Below are 12,477 nucleotides of genomic sequence, written 5' to 3'. Positions count from 1 at the left end.
AGCCTTGAAATCTCTATGGAGCACAGTTCTACTCTGAAACACACAGGGTTGCCATGTCTTGGAAACAACTCGGTGGCAACTAGTTTGGGTTTTTTGTTTGTTTTTTTCTTTTTGTTTGAACTCATATGGAAATTTTCTTGCAAAAAAAGGTATTAGTGAATTAGGAAAAAGGACTAAAATCATTCTTAGTATCACTTTCAATAGATACAGTCTAGAAAGTCATTTAGCACATGCCAGTCATTTAGCACATGTTTTCTTGTTTCAGCTGCATCAAAGCCCTACAACACAGGAAATTGGTTCAGAGATTGTAAATAACTCAACCAAGATTTTGAAGTTTTGAATTCAGAACTCTGAACAATTCCAAAGCTCTGTTACAGAAACTATGCCGTCTTCTTAACCATAAGGTCATTTTTTGGTTACTTGAGTCATTAAATATGAAGTTTCAAAGGTAGCATTATTATAAGTAAAGCTTAAGAGCAAGTCAAATTCTATATTAAGTAATTCAGATCTAAGTTCACTTTCTTGGTTGTTTTTATTTAGTTTAGTCCATTCAGTGTTGATTTTACTCACAGAACACTACTTGGTCATACAAAAACAAAACAAAACCATTGCCTTCAATTCCGACTCATAGGACAGAGTAGAACCAGATTATAATCTTTACAGAAGCCAATTGTTGCATCTTTCTCCCTTGGAGTGGCTGATGGGTTCTAGCTGCTGAACTTCCTTTCAGTTGGCAGGCAAGCACATACAGGATCCCTTAAAAAACCTAAGAATGATCCATTGTTTCAAAGTTTGGGCTCTAATACATTCTGCTGGCAATCTTAGCCTAAATTTAAGTCTAGCTGCTTTCTTCCTTCTTCAATATATATATATATTTTTTTCTCCTCCAGTTTAAAGGATTCGTGTTGAGAAGCTACATCTGGAAAGTAACCTCAGGTTCCTCAGTACCTACTGTGTCTCAATCGTAGCCAAATCACATCAATGCTTAATCACTCCTGAAAAGGTTTCCTACAACTCTCTTGACTACTGTATCTGAACCAATGCTTTCCTCCAAGTACCAAAGCCAGAAGCTACAGCTTACTGGCTCTCAGTTGTTTTCAAGAGGCAGCTATCTCAAGTTAAATGGAAGCTGAATAAGTTGAGGCCTCTCTAGAGTTTGGTTCATCTATAGAGTCCATACCTCTGGGTTCTCTGGACCTTGAAGAATGACTAAAGTTTAAAGAAGGAGAACAAGAACATTCTAGGATCAGAGCTCGGGTGAGAGCAAATGCATAGAGGAGAACAGTCTGTAGAGTACATAAGGAAAGCCAAGAGTTGTGTTTAGCTAAGGTAAATGCCGCATGAAAGAAAATGGTCAAGGTTGAATCTAGAACGGTTGGATGAGGCTAAATTGTGTATGGTTAAGGATATTGAATATATTCTATGGTTAATGGTGAGCTGATAATGGTTCTCCAAGGAGAGGGATATAATCCATTTTCATTAATTTTTAATAGAAAAATAATTTTGGTGATCATAAGGAGCAGAGAATTTGAAGATTTTTGAAATCACAGTGGCACCCAATGAATTGAAACTATTTTGTCACAGTAGTGGAGAAACTGGTTACAAAGCAAGTGAGGTAGATGCTCAATGAATAGCTCCACCTATGAAACACAGCATATCTAGGCAACAGACTGTAGTTAAAGCAACACAAATTTCATTATAAAGAACTAACTCAGAATCTTCTTTTTCTGAATAATTTTGAATAAAGTGTATCCGGAATGCATGGTGGGGTATAAAACACACAACTATTACCAGGAGGAAGAAGAGGCTCTTGATTTGAGCTCTGTACTCTTGATGGGCCCACATGTCAGGCCAAAGAGCTTTAATCATTTGAAAAATGACAGCCATCTTTATTAGGAAGAGGGCCACAACGGTGGTCATCATAATCACAATCATAGAATAGTTTATGACAATGAATTCCCTGTGGTTGAGATCTTTGTAGAACTCAAAGCATCGTTGCTGTTCTGAGTGTCTCGGATCTGTACCATATTTAAAAAAATATATTGGTAAAAAAACGAGGCTCCCCACGATCCAAATAACAATGCTTAAAACTACCACATGGTACTTCTGCAACCGTTGCATTTGGAGTTTTTTAAAATAGTTGAGTAGTCGGGATATGATAATGGCCACATAGAAAACAAAGGTAAAGTACATATGACCATATATTATGCTGCTGACCACTCGGCAGGCAAAGGATCCAAACACCCAGACAACGGACACATAATAGCTGAGGCGGAATGGAAGACTGACCAGAAGTATCGAGTGCAGCACTATGATATTGGGGATGATCATGGCGATCATTGATTGACTCTTCCTTTTGAACATCATCCGTAACATCATAATTGTTCCGGCAGTGCCTCCGAGCAAAACCACACTGTAGAGTGCTATCAGTATCATCCTACAACGCCAGTCACAGTGGTCCAGGTCTACAGCCGAGGCGTTTGAGAAGATGGTGGTATTCATCAGCTCCATGTTTCGCCGGGAAGAGCTTAGAAGAGCATAAATCTTAAATCAAACATTTTTACAAAATTAGGATGGATGTATTGAAAGTATATTGCAACTGTGCATTAGTCAATTTTGCAATTCCAGGCAATCATTTACAAACCTCAAACTGTGCACCAAATAAATGTTGTCAGAGACTGCATATAATATATAAACATATTGGAGAAACAGAGGTGAGTGATACAAAATCACAAAAATAACAAGTTTGTTAGAATATAAAATTCAGCACTGTCCACTCAGATAGGTTTAAGCACACATACCAGGGCCAGGACTAGTGTGAGACACCTTAGCCTCAGGCGTAAAATTTAAGGAAGAGACAAACTCTCGGTAATCAAAATAAATAAAATTTTAACACAATATTTTTTAAAAATTCAAAATTAGAATACTCCCAAAGTCTGAAAGGTTTGGGCTCTAATACATTCTGCTGGTCAGCTTAGACTAAATCTGAGTCTAGCAAAAAATTCCTGATGAATAAAATAATGAAAGTTTAACTACAGACAGGATCAGTCTCCAACCAGTCCACATTCATGGCAGATCTACAAAGATCACCCCTCCTGCTGTCAAGCAAACATATTGGGGATAAGGTAGAGAAAGCTATATAAAACATATGCAGTTACTGAAAGAAGATGTGTCAGGTAACACTTGAGAATCTTTTCTGTGAGCAGCTTTTGAGCAGGGAGCCATGTATAATATTTGTAATTTTTGCTAGTTGCCATCTAGTTGGCTTTGACTCATGAAGATCCTATGCACAACAGAATGAAACATTGCCAGGTGCTGGCTTATTTTCAGGATCAATGGCATGTTTGAGTCCAGTAGGACCATATTCTATGACATAGATATATATCACCTGTACCCTTTTCTCCTTCTTAACCTTCCGTCTTTTTCTGGACTGATGTGTTGCATTTAGAAGTCCGTGGGTGGTCCAAACGGTTAAGTGCTTGACTACTAACCAAAAGGCTGGTGTTTTGAACCCACCCAGAGGCATCTTGGGAGAAACAGAATCTGCTTGCCAAAGGTCACAGCCATGAAAACACTGTGGAGCAATTCTACTGGAAAACACATGGTGATGCCATGAGTTGGAATCAACTCAACGGCAACTAGTTTGGTTTGGGTTGATGTTGCATTCTGGGGAAAAATTTGGGCTGGAGGGTTGGGTTTATTTCTGTTTTCCAGGTGTGATAGGCTGAGGGGCAGTGATGCTGTAGCAGATAGACAGAGCACTTGCCATCTACTGACCTGCAAGTCAGGGCCAAGTCTGCCATTTAACCGCTGTGGGAGTACATATGAGTCATGGGGCTTCTCAGAGCCTTAGCTGTGAAAAGCAGAAAGGAGCCCAGCCTATATTAAAGGGTTAATTGAAAATTAAATGAGTTAGTATGCTTGAGACGCTTTAATTGAAGAGAAAAAAAAAAAAGCCATATAAATGTTCCGATTCTTAAGTAAAAGCAACAACAAAAAGGCGTTCTTTGTCTCGTTAATCTGGTGCAGATTCTTAGTTACGTCACATCAAATTATTGTTGCATCAATAAGTATTTAATAAATATCAGGGAACTACAAAATCAGGGGCCCAGGTGGCACAGTGGTTAAAGTGCTCGGCTGCTAACAGAAAGGCTGGTGGTTTGAACCCACCTGCTGCTTTGTGAGAGAAAGATATAGTGGTCTGCTTCTGCAAAGATTTGCAGCCTTGGAAACCCTATGGGACAGTTCTACTCTGTCCTTTGGGGCCACTATGAGTCAGAATCGACTCGAGAGCAGTGGGTTTGGCTTTTGGTTTGGTTACTACAAAATAAAACTATTCAGACTTTGTTCTGACAGTACGAGACCCAGCCAACAATAGCTCAGACTCCCCTCTCTGGAAGGTTCCGTGCCCATTTTCCTCTTGTGTCTCTTGCCCACCTGGCCAGGGGCAGATTTGATCATTAGTGTGTGAGCGAGAATTTATTCCACAGTGGAAATCTAAATATTTTGAAGATTTCTTTGCTGCTCTAGTATCTTCATAGACTAACAGAAATTTGGGTTTGTGAAAAATCATATTGGACCTAGTATATTTACTAAGTATATTTACTACCTTCAAAATAAGATGTTATTGTACCATTAAAACATAATTACTACTTGTGTAGCAATCTAAATTTGTGTATTTACATATGCATTTCAGTAAAGCACATACATATAAAATATATATTTAACAAGATTTTTGTGTGAAACAAGAGCTATATATGAATTTATGAACAACAAATATGATGCTGATTTAGTTTTAAAATGTTGGCAATCTTCAAGTCTAAGCTGACAAGATTTAAGGCTGTAATTATCTTAAAGCAATAAAGCAGTTTCATAATTTAAACAGAAAAATTTCATAAGATAAGGTGATATTTGGTAAACAGTGAACACAACCACTGGCTAATCATGGGACAGACAGTTAACCCTAAGGTTGTCCCTTCCTCTGTAAAACTGAGAATTAATAATACCTACTTTGCTATTTCACCACTTTGCAAGATGTTTGTAAGATTTAAATTGCATTGCATATGTAAAGAATTTAACCAAGTCCCTGATATACAATAGATCATCAAGGGGTTATCTCCTTCTGTAGTGTACCAGAGATACTTCCTAAACACAACACAAGTTCCCATTCTTTTTTAGTAGCCTCAAATATTTAAATTCTTAAGGTAAACTCAAAAGGAAAGAAGAGGTTAGATGATTGCTTTTCTTTTCTCTCAGGAGCTCACCCTTATGACAACAGCCCCATCCCCAGTCTTACCCCCAGAGCCTGTACTTTCTGGGTATTTCTCTTTTTGCTCATTAATGCCAAGTATTGAAATTTCTGTACCTGCACTCTTCCTGGAAACAAATGGCTACCCAAACTACTTACTTGATCTTTTCCTCTTATAATTTGTTTGTGGTAGAAGATGCAAGGTACTGTGGTCATTTGTTGATTGTCTATACCAGGTCAGGCAATATACACCATTTCTTTAAAACCAAGACTCAGCTATCACAACGGCCATGGGATTGAATGATGAACTGCACAAATAGTTCAAGCTTAAGACTGAAGGTTCACCAGGTTAAACAGTCTAGATGGAGGGCCAGATAAACCATCCAGAGAGGCCACAAACGGATGTTTATCTTGACAGCTTAAACAGTTTCAAAATTATTCCCATAGGTGAAGACTTTCATTTTCAATTATCAGTGGCTTTTTTGCAGGAATTTTTCTTATTAAAAAGAAAAGCTTGAAGTGTTATTTCCAAGGATATTTCTTATCACACTATTCTGTATTACTCCAAATTTTTCACACTCAGAATAAGAATGACCTAGTGGAATACTTTCTATGAGAGGGTCATATTCTCAGCAGTAAGCTCAAAATATTTGTATCTCTGGTTTTCAATTTCCAAATGTTCTCTTTCCACATTAACTTCCATTTGGAGATAGGATTCCTTTCTTAACCCACTGGCAATGTAAATTCAGTGGAGGCTAATTTTCCTCAAATGTCTTTCCCTTTCCTATAGCAACCATCTTTCTTCTTGGTCTAATGTCACAATTATCTTTAACTTTGACAAGGTGACCAGGCATAATTTTAAGGAAATATTCAGTTAAGTACATGTAAAAGTGTCCAAGACCAACACACCTTCAACAGTTGCAAGGAAACCCAACCCCAAATCGTATTACCATTCAGCTACGGGTATTTTTAAAGACCCACCTATATCACTTGTAATGTAAGCTCATTATGGCTTGCATTCAGGTAACAACTGATGAAGTTCTCATTTGGAATAGACTGCCACTCCCAACTATGCCATCTGCTCTACGATTACCCAACAGTGTTTGTGATCACAGATATAAAACAGCAAAATCTAAATGTAATGGAGCCATATGGTTAATTATCTCAAGAAAAACTCTCAATAAAAGATAAAACGTCGGCTCTAATTATCAAAAGCAAATTTGTACCAGCTCAACTCAGCTGGAAAACATGCTCTGGGAACCAATTTTTTTAACCCATTTAAAAAAACCTTTCCTTAAATCAAATAATAATAATAAAAAAAATCTGGGTTATAGGTCTGGATTTGGATGTATTATCTGACAGTTTTCATTTTTCAGATAAAATGTGTTCCTGAAATCTGCAGGATAAAGTATGTTCCCATAGAAACCATGCTATATTTAGGGGTTGCTTGTCTGATGAAGGACTAAGTGGTAAATAAATTAGATGTAACCAACAATGGATTTGTTTGGTTTTAACCAACAATGGAGCATAAAAATAAAACTCAACTATAATTTGGAACTATGGCCTGCACACAAATTAATTGTTCACACTGATAACAAACATTTCAAAGTATTAAAATGCACAGATATTGTATTTACAGCACAGCTAGAAGAATGCATGTGTTTCATATTTTTTCTCACTATACTCAGAAGGCAGATCTTTTTCCATGGGGAGTACCAAGAGTTGAAAGAAAAAAAAGAAAGAAAAACACCTTAATTTGAACTTTTAAAAGTCATCTAGTCTAGAATAGTTTAGTTCTCTTCTTTTTACAGATGAAGCCACCCTGACTCAGAGACTTTACAAAATCACCACCAGGCTACAGGGCAAGTTAGGGACAAGTATGTTTGAAAACCATGGTCATGTTCCAAGCCTTTGTTTTCATTGCACCATGATGCACCTATTGGAGCAATCTGAGGTTATCTGTGTTAGCATATGCATAGTATAAGGCTTAATTTTTCCACATTCTTCTCCATGATATTTAACATCTTATTTTTGGAATAGACCTTAATCTTCAAATAGAAGTATATTTTATAATCCTCAATAATTAAAATTCTTCTTTAAATATAATTCTCCCCCCCGCAAAAAAAAAAATCATTAAAGTAAGGCATTAACGTTGGTGATTAGACTAAATTACTTTTCAGAAGACACAGTTGATCTGTCTTCTGCAGGGCTTGTTAGGAGCAGATGTTGCTAAGGTGCCTCCATCTCCTTGTTTCTCCCTGAGCCATTTGAGATGGGTCAGCAGCTGGCCATCTCCATGCCGGAAGCAATGAGGTAGGCTCACTGGACTTTTTAAAAAGTTGTTAAATTATTATTAATAAATATCTTTAAGAAAGTGGTTTAAAAAAAAAAAAAGTCTGCAACTGTTAATGACCAAACCTGCTTAAACTCTGTTAAGGATTGAATTGTGTCTCCCAAAAGTATGTGTTGGAAGCCTAACCCGTATAATTGTGGATGTAATTCCATTTGGGACTAAGGTTTTCTTTGTTTATGTGAATGAGGCCATAGCAGCGAGGGGATGTGTCTTAAAACTGATCGCTCCTGAAATATAAAAAGAGCAGCAGAGACAGAAACAAGGAAGCACAGATGGGAGGAATGTGATGACACCAAGGAACCCAGGAAAGCCAGGGCTACCGAAGCTGAGACAAGGATCATCGCCTAGAGCTGATAGAGAGGCTTCCTCTAGAACTGGTGCCCTGAACTCAGGCTTCTAGCCTCCTAGACTGTGAGAAAATAAGTTTCTGTTTGTTAAAGCCATCTACTTGTGGTATTTCTGTTACTGCAGCATTAGGAAACTAAAACACACTCACAAGTCGTTAAGCAAGACCTTGAAATGCCAGGCATGGTGCCTGTCTTAGTCATCTAGTGCTGCCATACCATAAATACCACAAGTGGATGGCTTTAACAAAGAGAAGTCTATTTTCTCACAGTCTAGTAGGTTACAAGTCCAAATTCAGGGTATCGGCTCCAGGGAAAGGCTTTCTCTCTCTGTTGGCCTTCTCATCAATGTTCCCTTAGACAAGGAGCTTCTTCATGCAGGGACCCTGGGTCTAAAGGATGCATTCTGCTCGTGGTGCTTCTTTCTTGATGATATGAAGTCCCCAACTCCCTCCTTGCTTCTTTTTCCTTTTATCTCATGAGAGCTAAAAGGTGGTACAGGCCACACCCCAGGGAAACTCCCTTTACTTTGGATCAGGGAGGTGACCTGAGTGAGGGTGGTTTTACAATCCCACCCTAATCCTCTCAGCATAACATTACAATCACAAAATGGAGGACAACCATACAATACTGGGAATCATGCCCTAACCAAGTTGATACATACATTTTTGGGGGTACATAATTCAATCCATGACAGTGCCCTATTTGATCCAAATGCCCAGAGACTAAGCTAAACTCAATATTAGGGGCTTCATCTTCATTCAGATACATATGTTCTCAGTCCATGTCTTCATCTGGTAGTTCTGGTGGCACACTGGTTAAGTGCTCGACTGCTAACCAAAAGGTGGGTGGTTCAAATCCGCCAGCTACTCTGTGGAGAAAGATATGACAGTCTACTTTCATAAAGACTATACCTTTTGAAACCCTATGGAGCAGTTCTATTCTGTCCTATAGGGTCCCTATGAGTTGGAATAGACTTGATGGCAAGGCATTTTAATGGGTTTTCGTGTGTGTGTGTGTGTGTGTGTGTGTGTGTGTGTGGCCGGGGTGATGAAGGTCTCACTCTGCCTGTCTCACTCCCTCTAAGGCTCCACGAAACTTTCTTTCACAGTGACTTAAAATTTGAAACGAGAAGAGCCCATACAGACTATACCATCCCTTCCCTCCTGTTTACTCGTAAACAGTAACTTGCACGTACTGCATCTCTGGAGACTTCTCCTTGTGCATTGAGCCCACCGAGGCCTCTGTGCTTTAGGTCCTTTGCAGCTGTAGATCTGTCTGCTTGGGGTGCTTTACTCATTTCCACAGGTCAGACTGCCTCTTGTCAGTCAGTTCTTGGTATTGATATCACGTTCTCCTGGAAACCCTCTCTGACTATGCCGCACACCATCGCATTACTCAGTTTGAATTCTTTGCATGTGATTTCCCACCAGATGTTTTTATTGCCTAAATTATTGGTTACTGGTTTATTGCCTGCCTTCTTGTCTGCTGAAATATGCTGCCTCCAGTATGTCATGTAGCTTAGCCCCTGGAGTTTTTAGGTCAAACAGGACACAATGCTTGGCATTTCAGTCTGGGTCAATGACTCGTGAGTGGGAACCGATGTGAGAACTAACACTTTCTGAGGGTATTTCATAGGATCCTGGCTGTATTCTTCACTACTACTTCCTTTGCCCAGAATGGTGCCTCGCATATACTAGGTGCTCAATCAATATTTGTTAAATGAGTGTACAAATACACCTGATTTTTTTAAAAAATGGTTGTAGAATAAATCTTTCATTTGGAGATAATTATTTAATCATTTTTAATTTCATTCTCACAAATTTTCTGGGCCTAGGGTTGAATGTGAGAGCTGGAATTGACCTTGAGAAAGCTCTATCATATCCAAGTACATTATTTTACAGAGGAATAACCTTATGTCCAGAGAGGCAGCCTGAGTAGGGGCCACACAAAGGACCTGGTTCTGAGACACCTGGCCCACTGCTCTTTCTTGCCCTGCACTGCTACCAAAGGTGGCCTCTGAGGCCACTGCTGCTGGACACTTCCCTGTATCCCAAAGTGCTTATCCCTTTTTTAGAGAACTGTGTCTCTTTCTAATACCTTAGAAGGATCTAAGGACATGGGTATGTTCAATCAAGAATGAGAGGAAATATTTTGCTAAACGTAGACTTTTCCTATGATTGTCCTTTAGCCTAAGGTCTCTAAATGTTTTGTATGAATCATCCCTTGGGCCTGAGGGTGCCAGTCTGATTTCAGTACAGAACAAGAAGGAGACCTTTTTGGAGGTTATCATACAGTGTGGTTTAAACATGTTTTCCTGCTCTTTATTCTCCCCCTTTATGAAAGGAAGATAACATTTTTTCAGTGCACAGGAAAAGAACTTGTGGTTTTGCTAGTACATGATAAATGCTTAAATTCAACTGCTTTCCAAAATGTGAACTATTTTGACACTCAAAGGGACTTCAACCAAGATGTGGTTAACAATGCATCTGATGAAGGTGTCCAGGAGGACCTGTTAGCGATTCACAGGAAGACAGGCTTTTGCAGGTTATAATATCCAAAAGCTGTGCTAGGATACACATAGGTGTCTGCCACTGCAGTGTTTTAAAAATTAACCTTCTAGAGCAGTGCTTCTCAAGCATCATTGTGCTCATCAATCTCCTAGGATCTTAATAAAATGCAGATTCTGATTCAGCAAGTCTGGTGTAGGGCTTGAGATTCTGCGTTTCTAACAAACTCCCAAGTGATGCCCAACGTTGCTTCTTGGACTACCCAATATGGTAGCTTCTAGTCACATGTGGTCCCATAGAGTCACTATGAGTTAGAATCGACTCAAAGGCAGTGGGCTTGGTTTTTTGGTTTAGTGACAAGTGGGTATTTAGATTAAGTTAAATTTAACAATTTAGGTCCTCGGTTCACATCACCACATTTCAAGTGCTTAATCACAGAAAGCTCTATTGGGCAGCACTGCTCTTGAAGATTTTGCAAGAGAGTTTATAAAGAAGGAATCATGTATTACACATTTCTATTATCTATGATCTCGCTTCATCCATTTTCTAGCAATAGGCTGCAGACTTTCATTTGAACAATAACAATTATTGCCCAGATGAGCTGGTGTGTTTGAGACTGGGAATTAGGGTGGTCAAGAGAATCAGAGAGAAAAGTTGAGGAAGCCAAAGAATAAAGAAATTCCAAGAAAGGGGTGGTCTAAGGGTCAATATTGCTAAGAGAACAAATAAGCTAAGGTTTGAAGACCGTCCATTGGTGGTGAAGGGGTGGACAGAGTAAAAGGGCAGTAGTTAGAGTAATACAGGATCAAGTCAGGGTTTATATTTAAGAGAATCCCAGGTGGTGCAAACAGTTAAGTGCTGGGCTACTAACTGAAAGCTTGGAGGTTTAATTTCACCTAGAGGTGCCTTGGAAGAAAGGCCTATGAAAGGTCACAGCCTTGAAAACCCTATGGTACATAGTTCTACTCTGCAACACATTGCTTATTTAGATGATAAAGATTGAAAATGCATGTCTTGAGCCACAAAGGTGACTAGTCATATTGGTTTTGAATTCGCAAGTCAAAACAGACCCTGTGGTGACCTGGTTTGTGCTTTGATAGTTCAAAGACCTCAAATAAATACCGTTAACCATCAGAGATTTCATAGTCTCCAATTCTAAGGAGTGGATCTCAAACTTTTCAACGAAACCTCGCATTTCCTTCCAGCTAAGTAGAAAAATAATTACTTTGTCTTTATTACCAGTGACTACCAAGCTCTTCCCTCTCTTGTAAACTCTACTTAGGATGAAGAGCAATTTCGCTAATCACTCTTTTACTTCAAATCTCACCAGACCCGTACAAATAAACCCTCTTTTCAAGGAGAGGCCAAGTTCTATAGGATTTTTTTTTTAATTATTATTCTTTATTCTCTTTTTAAAAATTTTATTTCTTTTGTTGTTGTTGAGAATATACACAGCAAAAAAAATACCAATTGTATAGTTTCCACATGCTCAATTTAGTGTTAGTGACACTGATTACATTCTTAGAGTTGTGCAATCACTCTCATCCTCTGTTTCTGAGTTGTTCCTCACTCGTTAACATAAACTCACTGCCCTTAAGGTTCTTATCTAATCTTTCAAGTTGCTCCTGTCAATTTGACCCCACATAGATAGTCCTTAAAAGGACATAACGCTTAAGTAAACCCTATAAGATTTTGCCCATTGAAATCTGACATCTGGTTCAGAATGGAAAAAGCAGTTTTAATTAAATGCCCTGATCAGCCTCCTTTAAAATAAACTAAAGCTTCTTGAAATTACATGAATTGCCCTATTATAGGTAAATAGAAAGAAAAAAAAAAAGAACACAAAGACTTATAAAATTTGAGGATGGGCAAAGTTGATTCCATTTTCCTGCAGCTGTTTTGAAAAACCCATTCAAAGAGAATGGCATGCATCAAACCCCAGGGCAGACAAGGTTTAATTTCCCAGGGGCAGTATAGTGCCTCTGATACTCTCAGAATATTGCCTTCTCCATTGCCCCAAAT

At 38.7% G+C, this 12,477-nt stretch overlaps 1 protein-coding gene across 3 annotated transcripts in view; it reads right to left on the bottom strand.

Moving 5' to 3' along the window:
• Window positions 1–550: 550 nt before the first annotated feature.
• Window positions 551–12,477, bottom strand: part of GPR141 (G protein-coupled receptor 141) — a 111,341-nt gene continuing 99,414 nt past the window's right edge. Inside the window, exons 1-2 of one of the 3 annotated variants that reach the window (XM_049894515.1) lie at window positions 5,408–5,561; window positions 551–2,544 (exon numbers count right to left, since the gene is read on the bottom strand). In XM_049894515.1, the coding sequence (XP_049750472.1) occupies window positions 1,624–2,544; window positions 5,408–5,464 (978 nt within the window). In that variant the 5' untranslated portion in view covers window positions 5,465–5,561 and the 3' untranslated portion in view covers window positions 551–1,623. Of the gene's footprint in view, window positions 2,545–5,407; window positions 5,562–12,477 lie in introns of those variants that run through there. The other 2 variants (XM_049894525.1, XM_049894514.1) reach the window with 2 other exon arrangements.

This window comes from Elephas maximus, chromosome 8 (assembly GCF_024166365.1).
Source record: "Elephas maximus indicus isolate mEleMax1 chromosome 8, mEleMax1 primary haplotype, whole genome shotgun sequence".
Classification (NCBI taxonomy): Eukaryota; Metazoa; Chordata; class Mammalia; order Proboscidea; family Elephantidae; genus Elephas; species Elephas maximus.
The sequence above is the reverse complement of the archived record's forward strand: the minus strand, read 5'-3'. Positions and strand labels throughout refer to the sequence as shown.